Below are 23402 nucleotides of genomic sequence, written 5' to 3' on the forward strand. Positions count from 1 at the left end.
GATCCACCCTGACTACAATCATATATGGCTCAGCACAGTGAGCATGCATGGCTATAGATATCACCTGCGAAGGGCTACAGCAGTGCCCTAGGTTACACTATTGTATGCCTCTCATAGTACTCATAGTGTTAAATTCCATTATATACCTCAGTGCCACTCCACGCTTTTCGCAGCGGCAGTCAATGTGTGAAAATCAGGCTTTTTCTACTGAATAGGTCAACACCTCCGGAATATTTGTCTTATCTATATGAAAGTCTAATTAAGCAGGTGCCGGCACGGGGTTTAAGAGATTTTTACAGCTCCGTATGCTTATACTGAGAAGAAAAGTCGATTTCACAATTACGACATCCAATTCAGCAGGCAGGATTTAGCTTTTGCATTGTACAAACCAGAAGGGGTCGAGAAGCCGCTAAGCCGTTCTAATGTCATTATCATCTATTCCTAGGTCTCAAATGGAGATTATTCGCCAGGAATGAGCCAAAGCTTCGGAAAACGCATTCCCATGCTGTTTCATTTTTTTTTTACAGGTCCACGCTTCCCAAGACCATATGTTTTTTTCCTTCTTAATGCATAATTCTGCTTGGTGGCTTTAGAAAATTCATGCCTGACAGAGCAGAATTAAGAAATTCAGAGGCAACCTATTGCTCTGTAGGTAACATGAAATCACGTATCCCAGTGAACGGTCCTCAGCAGCCCACCAAGGATGTGTTCACATTCCCTTAGTCAGGCCACCCACGCACGCATCAAAGGTCACCGACGCTCTTTGACTTCATCTCTACAGCGGTCTGATGAATACTGCCGCGTTCTAACCCGATAGCCCTTATTGGCCACTGCCATTATTTAGATAATACAGCTATATAAACAGTATAAACCTGTGTCTAGCTAACTCGTGTCCACATAATGTAGTTCTCCAGGGCATGACAGAGCTTTGAAACAGGTCAATGGTACCTCAAGGCAGCTAATAAAAAAATTGTATTAATGATTGAATGGGGCGGTAAGATTGTTTTCATGGATCAGTAAACCAACCCTCTTCACTGACCCTGTCCTAGCATCAAATAAATGATGTTTCAGCTTCAGTTTGTTAGTGCTACTTCCCATTCGCCACCAGAAAGCATTACCGGAGAACCTGTACTGGAAGCGCAAGCGCCACTGGATAAATCTTACTACTACCTATTATTTTTATTTTTTACACACACATCTCTAACCAGTAGTAAGATCTAAATGGAAACATAATCACAAAAAAAGTCAAGCTTGTTGACTAGGGGTCACCTAAATGTCCAAAAGATGATCAGGGATCCTGGAAAACTAGAATTTTCATTTAAATAACTCAACAAAATGAAATATGGAAACGTAACTTTAGAGAAGTTCGATATTCTCCAGTTCAGAGATGGTGTGATTTGGGCAAAAAGAACAGACATGTAGTAAATGCCAATTAGATTAGATTCCAAGAGCTGCTCAATTGCATGGCAAATCAAAGCGTCTATCAAGTCACTTCATACTTCCTGAATCCTCAATAGGTGATGGGTCTATGGTGACATAGTCCTCTTAACTATGATAATTTGGTAACCATAAATGTCACTGAATGCATTGGACATTACTCCATAGCACGCATGTGAAATACCTTGGCACATGTTAAGTAAGGGAGGTTTTATTGCTAGGAGATAAAGCCCTCAAGGTTGTGTGAAGGCAACGTAGCCCTCGTTTTAACCCAAAGCTCCAGCAGAGGAGTAGGAGAAAATTCCTGTGCTTTTAGTCTTATGCAACTTTACTCCCACTTAGATGAGTCACAAAAAATGATATGGCAATCATATCCTTTCTTTTATTACATGAATAAATATAATAATCGTGCTAACAAAGCAGCCATAATTGTAGTCCAACAGTGGCTGGAGGGGTGCTGATGCCATTCAGAAGGTCATGTAGATTCAGGATAGATAGGCTAGTGAAATGAATGGCAAAATAGTGATGTGGAAACATTTAAGTAAGGCCTGGTAAACCTCTTCTTTAATGCTAGACCTCCCAGAGTATATTTTAAACAGGCCATCTAATTAGTCGTGGTCAAAAAAGAGTTTCTTCCTTGGCCCCTTCAGTACACATGGACCTGCTGAGTGGACAATGGAACAAGCAACACACTGTGACGTGAGAAGGCAAGCGTTCCTTTGCTGGAAGGCAGGCAACACATTCCAACATTACCCTGAGCTTTGGGTAAACACAGAACTGGTTCTTTGTCTGCCTTAAACAAACTGACTTTACGGGGCTGCTTCCTTCCATCTGACATAAACGCACACAGTAACCCTGTCATCATCCTCTGACAGATAAACAAATTGACTCGAGGACAGACTGCAAACGGTATGAATCAAAATGTATGACAGAATGCTGCGATCAAAGCTTACCAGGCAACTATTGTGTTATCTATGAACCTGCCAGAGGAAGAAGAAATAGTTTGCCAATAAAGCGGTACATACTTCAGTCCAACCATTTCTCTCACATCATGCCTTCCATGTATATTTTATATAAGGACGTTAGCGGATTAGAGCTTCTTTGCGGCTAATTAATTGATAAGCTGATTTTCGAGACACCGTGTATGAGGAGTTCTCTGTGTACCGGTGTGGAATCTGTGTATCTATGTGGAATCTCGCACATCATGGTTGTCCAGCTAGCCATATGGAGTATTGTCTGCAGCCAGCTTATACTGATCTATAATCATTATCTTCATGGGGTCTGCCCATAAAACCCGTCCTTCTGTGGGACATATAGTATTTTCCATACAGAGTCAACACTACTTCATACCTCTGTAAACTGTGTTGCTATTCTATAAATTGGGCTATCTATATAAACAAAGAGTATAGTCGGAGAGTCTACAGCAAGTCTGGATTAAGGCCAAAACATTGTGAAGACATTCATTGGGTTTCTGTATTTATAGCCAGGAGTTCCCTAAACGTGACCCACGGACCACCATTGGTCAAGTTATGCTACTTCTTAATTATTTAGTATTATATTTGTATTAAGGGTCTCTGCTACCTTCAAACAACACTTAGGAGAACCGAGCACTCTGCTCACCCATCAATAAGGATGCCACACATAGGATCAAGTACAATCTCCCAAACCTATTTCATACAATCTCACACAAAGAGCAAAGGAAAGATCCGCCACGTCATTGCTACACTCATAGGCTTGTATGTTTATGATGTATTTGATTGTAATATGAAAGTGTTAAAAAATATAACTAACCTAAAATAAGGTGGTAAACATATAGCAAGCAACGTCCAGGAACCATCAGGAAACTATAGCAAAAAAGAGTGACTCTTTAAAAGTATTTACCCATATTTTGGTTTCAGCATTTTGATTCCAAGAAAAGTAAAAAATAAACACGTGTAATAAATAGGTTAAAAAAGTAAAAAAAAAAAAAAAGCATTTACCCATTTCAACTAATTACCAAACTGAAATAAATGAAGCCATATAGTTTTTCCCGCACACATCATGCACTCTTGTGAAGCAGCCATATAACAAGATGCAAACCTTAGCTCAACAGCATCGATTTGATAAAGCTAAATTAGTTGAAGGGGCTTTATGGCATTCAAGTTATATTGCTGTTATTGAAAGCAAGAATGGAGTCTCTCTAGACAGGTGTGTGATACTACGGAGAAGGAGACACAACATATTTTTTAACAGAACATGCCACCAGCGCTAACTACCAAAGCATGGTGCGTGTGGAGCAGCCGCGAAGCATCATACAGTGTACAAATACACCACTGGGACAGGGTTCCTTTAAATTAATATATATATATTTCATTTCACCCAACTACATCCCTTCCTTCAATTTTGCTTATTTCTTCCCACCCGCTGCTTCAGAAAGCCTCATAATAAAGAATAATACTGCCAAACCCTACAGACAACAGGGTGGCCATCTTTAATCCCCCAATTTTAATACTAATACAAGCTTTTATGTCTATTCTCTTAGAGAGAAAAGAACTTGGTATTTTGCAGTAGCATGGGATGCCTTTAATTCTTGAGAACTCTTTCACGACACCCTCTGAGCTTTGTCTATGTTAGTTAATTAATTACGATAGGCTTCAATGCACAAAACAACACTTCTTAGGTTTTCACCGCATATCGCTAAAGCCTTTTTGAAAATAGCAAACACAAAAAAAGGATATTGCATGGGCTGACCTCGATACATCACGGTTACTATAACATCCCAGAATGGGACAGGGCCACTCTCGGAAATGATTTACTGCGACACACTGGTGGAGGACTAGGTCATGGGGAGAAAAGACTATTTTGTCATGCTAATGTTACCTTAACACATGCATTCACTTATGGAGCAGAAAAAAACCCTAACAAATGAGCGCGGGAGATGGAACTTTTTGCATGTGACATTACCTAAAGCTCCCAAGATTGTATCCAGCTGAATGTTCATCTCTGAAATGCATTTTATAAGGTATGTACGCAGCATATAGGTATAGGCGAGAAAAGCAAAAGTGGAGGCAGGAACATTCTATCGCTTGCCATGGAGAGCAGACCCTTTTACCAGGTTACACAAGAACTGCTCTTTATACATAGCCCTAAAGTCTTGTACTTTTAATCAAGCAGCACAAAAGAGACACACGTAAAGACAGTTAGCCAAAAACATGGAATATTGTATGGAAAACAAATGCTTAATGAGTTTATTTGGAGCTTTTTGAGATCCTGGCTGGCTTGGTACACTCATTTCCCCATTTATTCTGCCAAACATATAAAGCCCTTCCAGCTAAACACCATTATCTCACCTAATCTATCCTAGTCAGGAAATAATTTAGCCTTTACGTAGCCTTTATATTTTTTTCAGATTCATTCTGATGTAAAAGTCAGGTGACACAAAGTGCAGAGAATGACTGGTTGAAAGGCACGATTGCCATAGGAATCTGAAAATAAATGTACTTTTTATATTTAAAACTATATAAGCAAGTCTTATTAGTTTTTTTTCCCCATGTCTATGCGGAATGGATCTTCTACACAATAGCACAAAATTTAAGCCATTTGTGCTGTCAAACGTTGCAATTTGGGTGCTTTCTACTGCCAACAAACCCCCTGGACAATGAACGATGCCTAAAATCTCTCAGTATAACAGTATGAAAGTGCTTTATTGCAGTAAGAAGCCATACATATATTTTTAATAAAGTCCTTCTTTCCGGTAGTACAAAATGCTGTGGACTCAGTCCAGTCTGTTCATTAGTGGGATCATGGCAGCTAAAACCATTTCTTTGTTAGACTTTCCATAAAGGATTCTTTTCACAATGCATCTGGTGCGTGAAATAAAAGAGCAGTATTCACATTTGGCATTTACAAAATAATTTATTCCACAGACGCATACCATATGCAGCAAGTGCTAACAGCGTCCAACAAAGCTATTAAATGCAAATAAAACCCAGACGGAGCTATATGCATAGACAGGAAGCCTCGGCCAAACACATGACCCTTCAAAAGAAATTCAATTATTATTTTTTTAATTGTATTGTTATTAGCACCAAAATGCATTTGGAAGTCATAATTAATATGTTAACTAAAACACATCAACGTAAATATGTAAAAAGTAGAGCTTGTGATCGGTGGCAGACTGTGGCAGGACCAGCATTTTCTAATCTCCCATTCTCTCAGTACACCTTCCAAAGGCTGCCTGAACAAAACAGCAACTCTGCCATGAGATGATGGGTTCAAAAACAGAAGATATGTCCGGTACATACAGTGGCTTGCAAAAGTATTCAACCCCCCCCCCCCCTTGGCATTTCTCCTAATTTGTTGCATTACAACCTGGAACTAAAATGGATTTGTTGGTTTGTATTGTTTGATTTACACAACATGCATACCACTTTGAAGATGCAAAACAAGAAATAAGACACAAAACACCCCAGAAAACTTGAGCGTGCATAACTATTCACCCTCCCAAAGTCAATACTTTGTAGAGCCACATTTTGCAGTAATTACAGCTGCAGGTCTCTTGGGGAACATCTCTATAGGCTTGGCACATCTAGCCACTGGGATTTTTGCCCAATCCTCAGGGAAAAACTGCTCCAGCTCCTTCAAGTTGGATGGGTTCTGCTGGTGTACAGAAATCTTTAAGTCATATAACAGATTCTCAATTGGATTAACTAGGCCATTCCAAGACATTTAAGTGGTCCCCCCTAAACCACTTGAGTGTTGTTGTAGCAGTATGCTTAGGGTCATTGTCCTACTGGAAGGTGAATATCACAGCCTCAAATCTCTGGAAGACTGAAGCAGGTTTCCCTCAAGAATTTCCCTGTATTTAGTGTCATTCATCATTCCTTCAATCCTGACCAGTTTAACACAGGTGGACTTTATTTAACTAATAACGTGACTTCTGAAGGTAATCGGTTGCACCAGATCTTATTTACGGGCTTCAAAGCAAAGGGGGGGTGAAAACATATGCACGCACAACCTCCATTTTTTAGAATGTTTTTAAAAAGTTATTTTCTTCATTTCACTTCACCAATTTGGACTATTTTGTGCATGTCCATTACATGGAATAGAAACAAAAATCTATTTTAATTCCAGGTTGTAATGCAACAAAATAGGGAACATGTCAATGGGCAAGAAAGAATACTTTTGAAACTCACTGTTCTGATACCAGGATCTCCAAGTGCATGTGCTACACTGTCTATTTTGTGGGGTTGCAGCAGACATAATCTGCACTTAGCCGACACCAGCCATTGGCCAGTCTTTGTGAAGTCCGGCTACCAGTAATGTCAGAATGCCAGAATATTAGAGTACACTGATGTCAGCGGAGCAGCTGAAAGCTGTCCCTTGGCCTTTGGATCCACCCATGATTGTGGTGGGTGAAAATTCACAATTCACACATGATGTGTACTGTGGGTTTTTTTCATTTAAGCTATAGCTATTTTGCCCAGTCTCTATTCTATTAGCTGAAAAGGAACTTCCTAAGATTAACAAGAACCCTATAAGTGTTGACACTGGCGAGGTATGTAAAGTATGCTTTATTGCACTGCTTATTAGTCAAAGCCAATTTGTTACACAATTAGTAGGTTCTTGTCAGAGAAGGGATGTTGTGGGGTAGGAAGGACAGTGGAGTATGTCTAGTCACAGTCACTCAAGAGAGGAATGTCAGGATGTCCCTGGATCCTCAGGTCAATCGTTAAACTATATATCTCCAATACATTTGCACCGACTGACAAACAAGTCACATGATGCATGGGTAGTTTTAATAAAAAAATCCAGTTATTGTAAAACCTGGAAAGTAACAGTTCCCTAGAAGTAGGGGCTCGAGACTCATAGACCCTTATATTTCTATCAAGTATAAAGGGGATGAGAGTGTATCTTGTGTTGAATGGCAAACAGAACAATGAAATGATTCTCTTCTCGACGAAAAAGACATTCACTCCTAGAATGAAACTTCAATGTGATGGACAGTCGTGTGAAATATCCAGCACAGTAAGCTGAATGAAGCAAATGCCCTCAAATATTTCACTGCGTAGTCATGTTTGACCTTTCCCAACTGTACAACTGACCCAGAACCAGGGCGACAACAGGAAAAAGGAAGAAAGAGCTCATTGAAGCAAATGTGTTTTCCCTTTGATAACAGTGGCACATCTCTCTGCAATTCTAAGTATGGTTTAACAGAGCTTGTATGGACATTATGTATACTGAGAAACGCTACAGAATGTACTACCTCCTGGTGAAAGAATGAAAGTGAGGACTGATGGAAACCAGGTATACAGCCTAGCAGAGTTAAACTACACCCTCTGCAATTCTGTGCCAGTCTAAAATGTGATTGAGGATCAGACAAGCTTTTGTTTGACCACAGCTACAGCGCTACCTATTCCTGTTTCTTGGGGAATTGGCTACAGGTGAACTGCGTTAAAATACGTTTTTAAAGATTTTTGCTTGCATTCCTAGGCTGCCAGCAAGAAGGTAAGAAATGTGCATGAATGCAGGACACCAGATTTAACACTGTAAGTGTGTTTTATTGGTGCTTTAACATACTAACTGGCATAGAAATATTCCTTTTGGTCTATGCTAGTGGTGTGGATAACGCAGTTGTGGTCTAGAATCCAAAACATTTGTTGGACAGGTTCTTCTTTTTTGACATGTCTGAAGAAAGATGCTTGCTCCGTCCACATTCCACGATGAGGCATTCTAGCTTGTTTGCGCATGCCAATGGCTGGTTCCAATGCAGGCTCCTTGCTGCCTTGTGAGAATACACTGGGTATGCAGGAAGCAGCCTGCAGGATAGTAAAGTGATCCTGCTTTCGCTCAAAGACAGGGATCATCGAAGCAAACTGAGCATGACTGCCCCTTTCACATCCACATATCAAAGGATTGTGGTGAGGTTTAAAGGGAACACAGCTATGGAGTTGGATTAATTGAAAACCCTACTGTACGTCCCTGTAATCAGCAGCTCAAAAAACAGCATGATATGTCGGCAATGTATTGAGCTGTAAAGGATTTACCATATCAGTCACTTAAAAGAGGGTAACTGCAAATTCTGGATGCTTTAGGTCAACACAGTGTATATTCCATAGACAGTGAATGCATTTTACATACCGCCAGACAGCAATGTCTCCAGCATGTATAATTCATAAGCGAATGTGTCCATTCTAAATGGTCATTACGGTAGGCCTATTACAGGTGGACAGTTGACTTTAATTTAAAAAAGGCAAATGCTGCTGTCCCATTTCAAGCAATTTCCACTTCTTAGCATCTATTGACAACTGCAGCAGTGGGCGACAGGCAGGCAGACAGACTATAACAGACAGGTACGATCTGCTCCATCAGGCAACTTCAGTCAGATGCATTGCTAACTGTCCGTATTTTACCACTATGAAGAAGAATGGATATTGTGTTTCTCTAGAAAATAATACTTTGCTCCATGTGCAAAAGCACGGCCTTCCAACTCAATCGCTGTTTTTTAATGTATTTAATTTATGATGCTCACACATACGCTAAGTAAAGGGTAAATTGCTTCTCGCGTTTGCTCACCACTAACCCAACGGACGCACATTCCAAATGATGCTGCATCATGTCGTTCCAAGACACCGGGGCTGCTCCAGCTGACACTGTGAGCTAAAATACCCAACAGCTGAATCCCACGTGTGCAAGACAGCAGCGAGTTTCTCTAAAACGGGGGCAAAACCAGCATTAAAAGTAAGAAAAAAACGTATTTTTCTTTTTGACACCAACATACCCAGAAACATAGAACTTTCCAATTTTTATATTATCGGGTCAACTGTGAAGTATTTTCATTTTCCCTAAAATATGGTAACCATTTGTTTAATTGTTTAAACATTCTAACCGTTTTACATCAATTACAGTTTAAATATCTGCCTTTCTGTGCGTTTTTGGGTCAGTTAGGCAAAATTCTTTCACTTCTTTTTCCTCCTATTGCTGAAGATAAAAATACTTCCATCAACGTGGGTCGAGAAAACGTCTCCTGTAAAATGTGCACCTGCTTGCTTTTCTTTAAATTATCTGCTGGTTATTCTTCTCATGCGCAGGCACCGGGAGGTGGCATTTCCACATTCTCAATGCATTCTCCCCATAACGTCTGGGTTCATAACTGAACAGCCTGCTAAACAGCATACAGCGCGGAGGTCGTCCTGCAGAGGGTTTCCCACAACAATCCGCAGAGCATGAGAAGATTTCAGAGAATTATTAAAACCAAGCACGCATCCGAAAAGAATGCCTACTAAAAAGGGTGACCCGCTGCTTCATATTATCTCCATGTTGGCTAATGCAGTGTAGCATGTAATGAAGACGGTCCGATGAAACGGGAAAAAGAAGAACCAAGAAATTGTTTTTATTAATTACTCACGCCGTTTTAACACTAATCAATTTTAACACACTGAAGAATAGCAGATTGTGCTGTAATTGGTAATTATGAACCAAAATTCACAGCAGAAAACAAAAGTGCATTTGTGTTTTCCCTTACTGTGTCTGCGTATGTGCGAGAAAAATTTGGTGTTAAAGCGGTTTTTGGAGACTTTAAGAGATTTTGACGTTTTACTTGGCTGATGATTTACTTGTATGCATATAATTTAGCATTTATTTACAGAACGTAAATAAATGACATCATATTATTCCAGTGCTGTAATTCTTAATGCCCCTGATATAGAATAAGTATTTTTTTCGTTATCCGGTTTAAACCTGATTTTATATATGTATGCATAATGTTAATGCCAAATCATGTTAGTGAAACAGAGCGAAACCATAAAACACAAGGTAATATGAAAGTGCCTAGCATTTCAGCTTTACTACTATTATTATTATTATTATTATGTGAACACGCATGGAATAGGCATATGGCTAAGTCAAAGGATTGACTAATGTTTCAGTGATCTGTCGTCAAATTCTAAGTTTCTATATTTCACTGTGCATTCATAAATTCAGTTCTAGATTCTAAAACTGCATGAAAGTGTTAAAATTGGGCCCCCCCCAAAGTGAGGCATAATAAACTGTGTAGAAATGAAAACCAAATTAGAAACAATGTATTTCTCTTCACAAATCTTTTCACACTTTAAAACCGCCCCCCCCCGGATTAACAGCAAAATGTTTATGTGATTAGATCAGCTTCCCATAATGTCAGTAGATCAAGACTCCAACTGATGATGTCATACTACTGGGACCCTTTTAGGAAGCCAGAGCACTCATGGAAATAAATGAAACTTGATGTGTTTCCCAGACATACAGCATTTGGACTTTTTGCCAGTATTGCTGTGAAGTCTCCTGATATATTGTCTGCGAGGAGAGGTGCACACCTTGTCAAGCCGCAGTACAAATGCACGTCAAGAGAGCGACAAGCGGTTGGGTTACATTGTGTTTCCATGCACTCAGCACCTTAAGAGACTTCATTAGTTACAATTCATGCATTCCTGTGTGCAGGTGTTTGCGCAGTCTATTCAATCCATTATATGTGGTTATGTGCAGTTTTTTCCAAGGCTATTTCAGTCCTTGGAATAAAGTACACTTACAGGTGAGAGTTGGGGTGGGTTGCGGGCAGCTGTAACCTAACTCTATGAGAGCCACAAAAATGAGTTGCACATTGCAGAATGTTGCTCATCAGTCTGGGAATAAATGAGTTAAAAGACTATAGGCAGAACTGTTGCTTTGTTCTATAATCATTATACTTAATACATCTCCGGTGCTCTGCCTCAGAAGGCTACATGGCACAGGGTAAGGATGCTGTGGAATGACGGCACATAGGCAGAGACCTCCTTTGTATAAGGGGGCTGGATAAAGGGGAGATCTCCCAAAGGAGTGTGCTGCCCCTGGTCTTCCCGTTCCCCCGTACCTGACGTCCTAGCCCAGTACATAGCTCTGGTTTTCCACATCACCCTCTCTATAAATAAACTATCCTTACCCAAGCAGTCGCTATTTTTTTTTTTAGCCCTAATAGACTGTAAGCTCACAAGAGCCCTCTTTTTCCTTCTCCACCAGTATGTCTAAATGTGTCTTAACATTATTGTCAGACTGCATTTGGTCAATTTTAATGTGATTGTTCGTTTACACTGTCCCCCGATTGTAACATCGCTACGGAATTTGCCGGCTTCGTATATTAATGGAATGGTTGTCTGGACAAAATGGGCTTTTGGGTTGGCAAAGCCCTCACCCATTTGGGAGGCTTGCCATAGTGACGGATGGCTTATAGCCCATCCCTAGAGGTCCCATTTCAATTTGATAACTAGCCAAACCTACACTTAGTCATAAGCTTCCATTTGTCTTAGGTATATCAGGTTCCTTTACCCAGCGGCACTGTAAATGTATTAGAAACATCTAGACTTGTCTTTATCGTTTACTGTATTTACTGACCAAGGTTGTCTATAGGTTTCTATATTATAGTCCATATAGGGGATAGTGGAAAGTCAACAAAATCCCTTTTTTTATTAGAAACGAGCCTTGACTATTACTGTAATCAACCTCAATTAATGAAATACATATCTCTTTTATTCTGCATCAAACACTTCCTTTGCTTAGTCCTTGATCAAAGGTCTACAGTACGGATAATTGAGGGTCATTTCATATTCTTTCTGGAAACTAAATATTTCCTGTCATGTTGATAAAAAAGTAACAGAATGGATAAAAAAATGAACATAGTCCTATTGTCTATGCATAAGATGGATTGACTGGAACGCTGGTCTTTTGGCCACAGTAGCCAGAAGTATTTAGCAATCTCGAACCGCTTCCTAAGATACCTCCTGAAAAACTAAACAAGGCATTTCCCATAACACCCTCCGGGCAACTGCTTTTGTGTCGGCTTCCGCACGCCAAGTGTTGCGGGTCTGGATTGATATTTGAATTTACGCTTATCTAGGGTTCTAAAAATGGAATGGTCATGTGACTGTGTCAGGGACCATTCCGCAAATACATCCCAGCAAGGGGGAGTCACTTGGAACATCAATAACTTAATTTATAAACAACCTTCACCCTTTTTTAACATTAGCACCACAAACAATCTTGGCATCCCAAATATATATTCCTTCCCATTTTGGCTAAACAGAAGAAGACAGAGAAAATGAACATTGCCATGAATGAATCAGGACAATGGACGAGCCAATGATTCATTTATGTAGCACCAACCATATCTTGGCAGGAGATATGCCAGAACTTTAATTTTCCAATGCAGTGCTCCACATTTTCTCTACATATCAAGGTAAATCATATGGGTAATTAGTCAGCAAAAAAAAAAAGAAATAGAAATGAACCAAACCCATTTTCAATTGTAATTGGGCCTTCTGTCGAGATGGCCAAGAATAAAGCGATGCTCATCAAAGGCAAGCAAGCAGATCAGAGCCTTAGTATAATCTTCCTAGAATGACGGAACAGTCTACACACCCAACGATAAAAAGGGCAGTGTCTTACTGAGCTGCAATCAGATTACCGGCCTCTTCACAGAAAGGCAATTAGCTTATGGACAGCGACACTGCCTATGTGCACGCTACGACCAAGCCTTCCATAGAAGAGCATCTCCCGCACAGACACATGGAGCATTTGTGATATTACCGGACCGGGACACAACTTGGGACTGAACGTCTCATAACTACAATATCTTTCATTCTGGCGATCATACGCTTCTCAGCGCTACAGCATACTAAACACAATAAAACATACAATATATAAAGGTAGTCTGCCTTTAATTCCATGATCACGCTACAGTAATGTGAACAATGGGGACGCCTGCTCAGTGATAAATATTGTCTATATATATATATATATATATATATACACACACACACATATACATATATATATGTTGCATGCATACTGAATCCTCCCATCTGTCACCAAAACTGTAAGTTGTGGGGTATTTCCAAGGCATGTCATACAGTGGGTTATGCATTCATCTGTGGGCTTTATTATGGTGGGGATGAAAGGGTTAAAGGTGCATGCTGTCAGGCACAGAGTCCCCGTTTATGTGTCTGCAGTAAGCGACACTCGCTGGCCGCCTGCTTTTGCGGCTATTTTAAGGCGAGTGCCCTTCTGTGTAGCGAGCCAGGGAAAGGGACGGAGCGCCTGACCCCTGCCATTGCTCCCCGGTACCTTTGTATCTCTCCAGCACGTCCTCGTAGGCCTGTAGGTACTCCTGCTCGTCAGTGCGGGTGTATGGGGAGGTATGGGGCATATAGTGAGCCATGACTGAACTTTGCGCACCGGCTCAGCCAGCAGACACCCCGGCTCCGGCCACAGTAACAGTCTGGGATGTGAGGGCAATAGCGCCGGGAGGAGGTGGGGAATCCGGGAGGAGCCGCCTCTGTCTCAGTTAACCCTCCTTCCAGCCCCGCTGCTGTCACTGCCCCTCACACACACTGTCATCCGAGGCGAGTGTCCAGGCAGCTGTCACTGGACTTCTCCAAGCGCCGGAGACCACTATGACAGCAGGGGCTGCGCATGGACTGGGCGGTGCCCAATGTATTACACAGCTCATATTCAGCGCTCCCCTCTAATCGCCAAGCCTGGTGGTACCGCCCACAGCTATAGAACGCACAGACTACAGCAGCCCATCCCGCATCCTCACCGCCTCTTAGCCCTCGGGGAGGATCCTGTGTCAAGAAAGAGAAAACTGGTACCCGCTGCCCAGCCTCCTCTACGGCTGCAGGCTTTATTAGATCAGAGTACAGGCTAATAACGGGAATCGGCTCCATCAGCCCCGCCCTTAGCATATATAGTACAGCATGTGGCGACCAACAGGCACAATACATGTGTATATGAACATGGAAATAAAAATGCGCGTAGATATATAGATAGTGTTACTATAGTGGTGATGTGTGTCGGTTACAGGCCAGGGCGGATCTGGCATTGTAAGGCCAGTGGCCACCTGATGACATAAGTGTGCCAACGTCTGAATATGCATGGCCGCCTGTTGTGTTTTTATGCTCATGTAGTGTGGGACAGGTCATATCCACGCGCGTCGGGTGATAACAGCCAGCTGCCCGCCGGGCATTTGCCCAGTGTGCCAGATGGCCAGTCCGGGCCGCCTTAGAAGCACCTGCCTAATGCTTAGATTCCTCATTGGGTTCTTGCAGATGAAACTCGTGGATGTTATATTAATAAAAGTGCCCATAACAGACAAACTGCAATATTATTGTCACCAACACAGCTTTATTTAAAACACATTTTGCCAAGCATTGTTCCCAGAGCTGTTTAGTTTAAGGCATTATCTACTTAATGTTTCTTCCTGAGGTTGCCACCTATCTCCTCTCCCACCCCTACAAAGGCCTTAACCAATAGACGACAATCAGGAACTTAACAGTAAGGTAGAGATAACTTACGGGGAGGAATAATCATAGGAATTCAGACTCTGATCCTGTTTATACACATTAGGAGGGTTTTTAATACACAAAAAATGTTTCTTTTAATGTGTACGACAAGTCTAGTCTGGTCCATCACTTATTCTTGCATTCACTTAGGTTCCCTGTCCCATGAGCAATACGGTTTGATGTATGCACAATGACACATTAACCTCTATGTAGGTTGCAGGGAAAATGAAATGTACTTAAAGCACAACCCTTGCCAGGTTAACCCTAAAAGGAACTGCTCTGTCTGGGAAAGAACCCAGGATTTCAACCGGTGTAACCTACAGAAAATGAGACCCTGTTCTGCCAGCCTGAACATATGAAGCACTATATAGAGAAGAGATACACAAAACTTCGGCAACCTGAAACAGAGGCGGGGAACTTTATAATCGAAAATGTGAAAAGGTACCAAATACACAATACATGATTGTGGCTGAGAAACTGAACAGATCTTAGTTATATATATATATATATATATATATATATATAATGTAATGGTGAACAGTTGAAGAGGGTAGAACAAGCTGGAGGACTGTGGATTATAACTATACTGGGAGGTTGTATGTATGTTGACTGGTATGTAAGCTGTGCACATACAGTATGTATATATATATATGTATATATATATATATATATATATATATATATATATATATATATGTGGCTTGGATGACTTACTGATAGGGTTTCCAGAGCAACAATATTTTCGAGAAACATTTATGGGTTCAGACAGAGTCCAGGGTTGCATGACTGAGAGTGGTTCTAAGCAAAAACATGTATTGTGTCCTGTCTTTAAACCAAGCCATACGCGTCGTCCCTGATATGATTTCCTGCCTTGTGTTCTACATTGTTTATGAAAAATGCACACTGCATGGCTGCAAAGGAACCACAGTAGCCGTGCATCATGCATATTTTATAAGCATCCTGCAGTAAAGGCAGGGTCGGGCTGGTCGGTGTCAGCTCACAGAATAAAGGCAGTAGGGATGCCCTTGCACTAATCTAATAATAACACCGTCGGGTGGCATGCTCCACACTCTTTAATAACATGGCAGTATCTGCAAACACACATTAAAAGCTTTGTGTACTTGTTACTCCAACCGCTACTACCACATAAAGAAAACCAATTATTATTATTATCTGTTATTTATATAGCGCTAACAATCTACTCAGCGCTTAATACAATACATATATTCAAGGGGAATGACAAGAAGAGAATTCACAGACTAAGACAAACCGATACATTGGGTTGAGACCTAACAGCAAAGCTTTTCCTGGTGCTGATCATGCCTACTGCGCCGTATGTGAACATGTATGTAAGCCTGGGTCGGCAGGGATAGACTGCTCCTCGCTGCACGTTGCAGGGGTGCTCTGCTGCCCCCTCTCTAGCATTAGAGGGACAACACACAGTTATTATGCTGCTGGAAGTAAACACGTAGGGCATCGGCATTAAAACCAGATATCCTTGGGTTCATTGTTCTTTTCTGTTCTGCATGTAACAGATGGCGCCAGCTGACACCTCACCTCTTCCAGCAGCACCTGCGGAGTGGACGCTAGCAACAAACCTAGACACCAGCACGTGTGCAGATACATTAAACTTTCCTCCACCAGCAGAGCTATTCATTATCTTAATCAAATGTCCCCTTCGATAGATAGATAGATAGATACCCAGAATACGCTGGGGGTAGCATAACAAGATTTCTGTGGGAAAAGCACGTTTTTTGGCTTGTCTGGTGGATGTAGATGAGCGTTTAATAACGCCTCCGCTATTTCTTAATTCTGGGTGGGTTGTCCTTCGCACCATAACTTACACTAACACAACAGATATGAGAACACAACTAAAAGCAATTCTTCAAAGTTATTAGGAGGTTCGTGGAAAACAGTCAAGTAGTTTGTTCCCCCAAAATACAGCTGGTTAACCCTTTAAATGCTTTATTGATGCGTAATGAATTACTTCTCTCTCTGGTACTAATACATTAAACTGACCAGATTGTTAAAATGCAATAGAGTGAGTACAAACTGCATTTGCCAGAATGACTTAAGACTTTCCTCTAAACAGAACCTAAATATGTTTATCCTATTCAATATCACAGGGGTTATTTTTAAGGGCAGTTTTCAGTAAACAATTTGCTGCGGATTTTTATAATGCCATTGAAACTAGCTTTAATGGCGTTTAAAGGAAGAAAACATGTTGCTTTTGAAGTATAATTTACCTTTAGATTTCAGGGGGCAGTATCAGCAACAAATGGGAACGATCTAAGTCTTATTATATTATTATAATAATACGCATGAAGAAGAGACCTAGGTTGTCTCAAGAGCTTGCAATCCATTATACGTCAGTTAGCCAATAAAGGTATCATTTTTGCCAAATTGGAAGTGAGCACAGAAGCCCTAATTATAGAGCTTTCCTCTGCAACTGTATAAAAAGGCTGAGATGCGACATAGGCTCTGATTTGTAATAAAACAAGGCCACATGTAATAATTACTTAATTACCTAAGGCAGGGGTATATCTTAGGGTGCTGGAGCTCATTGACTATATAATGGCATACATTAAATATTTCCCGTCCGGTTACCAAGAAAAGAGGAATAGTATGACCAGACGCACTCGCTAACTGGGGAAATATACGGTATACCAAGCAGTAACCACTTAGTAACGTCTCCATAATAATGGAGTGGTTGTTGCTTACTGATAATCTCCATTTAGGAAAATGTTTGCGGCACTCTCGTTGTACTAGAGAATAAAAGACTCATGTGGCCTCATTCATTAATCTAACCGATTGCCAGGATACAGCTAATCTGTAGTAGGAATAAAATCATCATAATATAGTCACAATATAAAGTTTGATTTTAATCAGGCTTAAACGTGGGTGCTTGTTGCACCTAGAAAAGAGGGTCACTGGCGGGTGAGGATGAGGGACCTAGTATTGTAACAGTCCCAGTGATATATATATATATATGGTAATGCAATGTAAACATTTATATATCACCAGCATATTCTGGAGCACTGTACAATGGGTACCATCAGACAGGTATACAAGGTCATTTTATACGGGGAATACCTAGCCTGGTTACGGACAATTTATGAATTTGAGGAATTACAGATTTCCAATTCCAATCCTTGCATCTGTATACAAATACATTAATCCATCGTTTTGATTTTTTTTTTGGTTTAAATGCTTTGGTTTAAATTATGAATCATGGAGAATGAAAGAAATATTACATGGAATTTTCTATTCTTGCCACTGACGGATATTAGAGCTGAAAAATGTATATCTAAATTAAGAAGATGCATTATTCACTCCAGTAGTACCTAGAAACCTAAAAAAACATGGTGATACATTGCCCAAATCAAACTATCAATATATATATATATATATATATATATATATATATATATATATGGAATCACCATGCTTTACCTCTTTGCTTGATTACGGCATAAAGGGCACAGCCAGTAGGCATAGTCTTTTAATGCTTGCTGCTACCCCTGGCTAAGCTCCCACACATTGCAAGGAGGTCTTAGGCCAGTAGTCCAGCTTCCTTCGTAGTCACCTCCTATGAAAGCACCTCACCTGTAGAGTGCTAGGCTACAAAGCATTAACTAATAACAGTTTAGGAGACATCAGAAATTGTGAACTGACTTGAAGATTATTCTCTGCCAAATGTGAGAAAATCTCACCAACTGAACCACAGGGTACACAAGCAATATTAAAGGGCCAATCACTTAGAATCGTCTTGTGGTTGTACACATGATCCCACTGACACTGGAAAAGAATGAAGTAAATGAGGCCAAATCTGACTCTTCCTTTCTCCCTGTCTGTGAATCATTAAATGTAATTTGTTATCACGTTCTTCCCAATTTAAAGGTCCCTGGAGTATTTCCCAATCATGGCTAGATGCATGCATTCTCAATATGTCTTCTGTGGCTTCGTGGGTTAACTGCCTCACTGCCAGAGTTAGCAACATGGTTGTGTTAATGTATTTGTGCAATAGTACAACAGGGAAAACAAGCACCTTCCTAAATGTAACTGGAACTGCAACTTTAACACCATATGGCACTTAGAAGCTAAAGCTTCAATTGATGTCTCAAGGGACCCTAAAGAAAACCATGGAGCAGAACAATGGCATGTGGTCAGCCTGGCTTTTAGATTGAATTTACATGGTCAGTAGCGGGAGAAGGGAATGGATCGCTTAAAGTCTTTGTCCTACTGTGCGGCAGCTGGCAAGCTGTCTGATATATTAATGCGTAATATTTAACATTGCTTCGTCATCCACATCGATTATGATAATCCATATTGCAAGAATGTAATTATATTAAAACATACTTACTGCATACCAGGCAGTGTAAAGAACGATGAGTAAATGACTAATCAATTTATGTTAATAAAGCACGCATGCATTAATCACGAGTGTCAATGGACTGCTTACCCCTCAAGGGGTCAAATGTCAGCTCGTAACGTGGCTCTCCAAGATGGCTTTCTCCAGTACAAGAATAAATATTTTCACTTTTAGTGAAATATTCTAATCAATAATAACCAGGATGGATGGTTGTTTAGTCTTGTGATGGGTGTCTCCACCAGCACCTAAATATTTACACAATTGTTTAAGACATAGCAGTAAAGTATGGTGGTAGATACCATATATATATAAATATATATATATATATATACTGTAACCAGACAGGACACATGATAAAAGCATTGCGCTTCAATTTGCATCGTCTGTTGGGACTGTAATATATTTAGAGGCAGACAGTATAACCTCGCCAAGGATGCAAACCAAGGATTCTGTACGCTATATTTCCATTAGTATCGAACAGATCAGCTGTAAATCAATGACGTGCATCTCATACGCTGACCTTGGGAATAAAATGTCTCTATATCCAGTGCTATCTAAACAGCACATAAACCGTTCTATTCTCCGAGCAAGTGGTCACAGATTGCTTAACCTTAAACATGCAAGAAGGACTGGATAACATGCTCATCATAAATGTTGTGCTTGTTCCAAAAGGTAATTTTTTAAGATCAATTCAGCTTCCCGTTGAAGCAACCTATGAGATCAACGTAAAAAACCCATCAATGCTTCCTTTATTAATAGATGTGATCCGTCATTCTAACGCCCAGAGAGGCTGAGAGTTTATTTGCGACACACGCATACGTTTATCTTCGGTAACGAAGCAGTGAATTAACAAGAAGCACAGCGAGAAACATATGATATACCAGGTTATGTAACCAAATGCTGAAAAAGAAATATACGGTAGTTGCAATCCACAAGCATTACCGTTACTGATATTTTTAAAAGCAAATAATATGGTTGCTAGTAAGAAAAAGCTGATTTCTATGCTACCTGAGATCAAATGTGTGGTGCATATATAAGCACATGCATAAGTCATGTGTGTTCAACTAGGGCAAGGAAAGGTTAAGCCGGGGGATTTGCCATCGGAAAGGTGCTGGAAAGCATAGGGTGTCAGATCCACAATGGCAGAACATAGGCAGCAGTGTGGCAGATCTCAATAAGGTAAGAGGATGATAGGGTGAGTAGTGTATGTAAGGGAGTATACTGTAGTGTCACTGTGCATGTGTGTATATGTACAGAGTCAGTCTGTTAGTCGTTCTTATAGTGTGTGTATACTGTAGTGTCACAGTCACTGTGTATATGTATGTGTGTATATGTATAGTGCTACAGTCAGTGTGTGTAAATGTATACTGCCAGTCAGTATGTCTTCTGTATTGTAGTGCCAGCGAGTGCCACAGGTGCACAGCATCCAGGTACTCGTGTTATTTGACCCTGTTAAAGTGTATATAGGTATGTGTGTGTGTGTGTGCTAATCTATAAGATTATTACATATTTATAAGCACTAACATATCTGGGTCCACCTAAATACACCAAAAAATAATATTTATTAGCATGAATATGGTTAGATAAAATCTTGAAATAATTTAATCTTTGACACTAAAACACAAAAAGAGGAATAATGGCTAAACATATAAGCTTGGTGTAAAATACCCCTTGTCATGAAGGGGTTAGCAGTGGTACTGTACAAAGTGATACAGCGGAAGAAAGGTATGTCTTATTGTCTTATTTCCCCATCCTTTAACAGCAGCCCAGGGGGTAATGAAAATAAAAACATGATTGGGGAGGGAACAAAAAAAACTGGCTCCTAGATTTTTTGGCTGGCTCCTAAATCGGAAACAAATTTGTCGACCCGGGGTTACACAATAAGGAAAATCTTTAGTCCCTGGTTCAGTGAACCGAAATCAGTTTCTTGTTTATGTTCTTATTCTTTTGTTTAGAAACTTTTCAAACAGTATCATAATAAAATATTAATAATTTTTTTTTTTTTTTTTTTAAATAACACGCTTTGGCACAATGTCTTGAAAGATAGAGCAGTGCACCTTCATTACCGACTGTAATTAACATCTCTAGTACCAACAGACCTTTACTGGAAAAGCATCAGTCTCTCCAGCCCTGGGGCCGAGCAAATTGGTAATGATAAATAAACATACAATATCACTTAAAATATGCTGTGATTTCCTTTTTAAATGATGTTGCAATACATAATCATCTAGCACACAAAGCGTTAATGGTAAACAGATAAACCATGTACCGATACTATGTTTTTATACTAGTCACATCAATAAGGTATGGCACATTATTTTATTTAGTGACAGCTGCAGCAGTTTAACCTTTTCCATCCCAGAAGTAATGTTACATGAGAACGCAGTAATACATACTCCACAGCACGATATGCGAGCCTTGGTTCACTCAGGCACTTAAAAGGTTAAAGGAATACAGGAAGCATTAGAAGCAAGATAGGGGAATACCCAAAGCCTCAGTATTCTTTATGTTGTGTCACCGTAGTCCTTAGGTATTGTTAATAAGTATAATAATAATTATTATTATTATTGTCATTAAAGGTTTTATAAGTGATCTCTCTGGCGTAACAAGAAATCACTGGATCCTCCATGCAGCCGGGGGTTTTGGGGTAAAAAAGCCTATATGATGATGATAAGTGACGCCTGTGTAGGTCTATGGAAACCGATTTCCAAGCTTCCTGTGCGTACAAACACTGCCCATGCAGAAGAATGAGACTGAAAAAGCTTAGTCACCACAATACATGACAGCCTGTCGGCTTAACCCCTCTGATACCAGAGTCAACAGCAGGACCCTGGACATCAAGCTTTTTAAAAACATGACTATGGTAGTATAGTGACTCCCCCCCCCCGGCAGATAATAGCGAAACTTGGTTTATTATGCAGAACAGCTTCATCAGTCCCTAGTAAGATAGAGCAGAGATTGGGGGTATATGGGCACATACTAAACAAGCCATCACTGGGACCCAGAGACATCTGCCATTAAATGTGATATGATGTGTGGGAGTGGGAGCCCTCCACATGCCTTGTGCCAAAGGTGATGCCCCTTATGCCCCCCTGGGTGATGCTCCTTACCGGCTATCCTGAGTACTGCCCTCTCTGCTGGGTCCAGCACTGCTGCCCCCGAGGTCTTCCTCTTACACCTCTCGTGTCTCGGTAGGTTCCAGGGCAGGGTGTCCCCGGGAGCAGGGGAAGCCGATCCAGACCTCTGACTATAGTCATCATCATCCGAGAAATCAGCCGAGGAAGACATGGAGCATCTGTAGGACGCTGTGCCCGAGCTCTAAGGAGACACAAGATACACAATACATACAATCAACACGCAATTCACAACCAATGCCACGCCAGCGAGGAGCGCAGAAACCAACGCAACGTATGGCATCCACACCCAACAGCTTACCATGGCGTGACATTCAGGAGATCGCCGGCAGCAGAGAAAGATGATGGTGAAGATGGGCAACAGGAAATGGTCGCCCCAGCCTACCGAGCCCTTCTGACCGTCCCAGCGATGAAGCCGGCAGCCGTAACCAAGCCTACTGCTTCTACAGCACAGTGTCTGGCTCCCTCTGCTGGACGCTGCTAGAACTGCACGGGGTCTGCGACAAGCTCTAATTAATACATCTCAGTAACTTGTAGAGAAGCCTACGGGGAGGGTGACTTCCTTTGTTACATATTTCTCTTCCCTTGGCTTCTAAGACGTTAACCTACTGCTTACATACCACTTATATCCTGTCTGCCTATAGCAAGACAATGGAGCAGCACAGTGCATGAAAGAGCAGGAACTGACTCAACAGTGCAGCCCTGGGAAGCTTTATATACAGTAGGGCTGCTCCAGTAGCTCTCCCAAGACAGCTCCAAGTAAACACATGCTTCATCTCAGTTTATACCCCTAAGTCCTGGCATTGCTTCTCATTAAAACAAGCACATCTGCCTTAGGTCAACTCTATTGTCAGCTCCGGACAGCTTGTCCTTAGGTAAGGAAGGGGGTGCGATCTTCTACAGGAGCTGTCATCGTTTTATAATGCCGCTTAACACCTTATAACAACAGCACATTTTTGTTTAACCCATTCAGCCCTAATGTGGCAAAAGTTTGATTCGGCAAAAAGCCAACTGATCACCTGTGCTGTTTTTGGAGCAATCAAAGGATAAGGCAAACTAAGAAACGCACTTCCGACTGTAAGGAACAGCGAGCAGTGACATCACTAATTAGTAATAATAATTGGGGTAATTTCT

The 23402-nt window shown here is 40.8% G+C and overlaps 1 protein-coding gene across 1 annotated transcript in view; it reads right to left on the bottom strand.

Moving 5' to 3' along the window:
* LOC149302355 (dystonin-like) overlaps positions 1 to 23402 on the bottom strand; it is a 220535-nt gene that overhangs the window by 174267 nt on the left and 22866 nt on the right. Inside the window, exon 4 of the mRNA XM_089482516.1 lies at positions 22245 to 22452. Coding sequence (XP_089338642.1) covers positions 22245 to 22452 — 208 coding nt within the window. The remainder of the gene's footprint in view (positions 1 to 22244; positions 22453 to 23402) is intronic.

Source organism: Sceloporus occidentalis, unplaced genomic scaffold (genome assembly GCF_023333645.1).
Source record: "Sceloporus occidentalis isolate IW3139 unplaced genomic scaffold, rSceOcc1.0.p SCAF_19, whole genome shotgun sequence".
Lineage (NCBI taxonomy): Eukaryota > Metazoa > Chordata > Lepidosauria > Squamata > Phrynosomatidae > Sceloporus > Sceloporus occidentalis.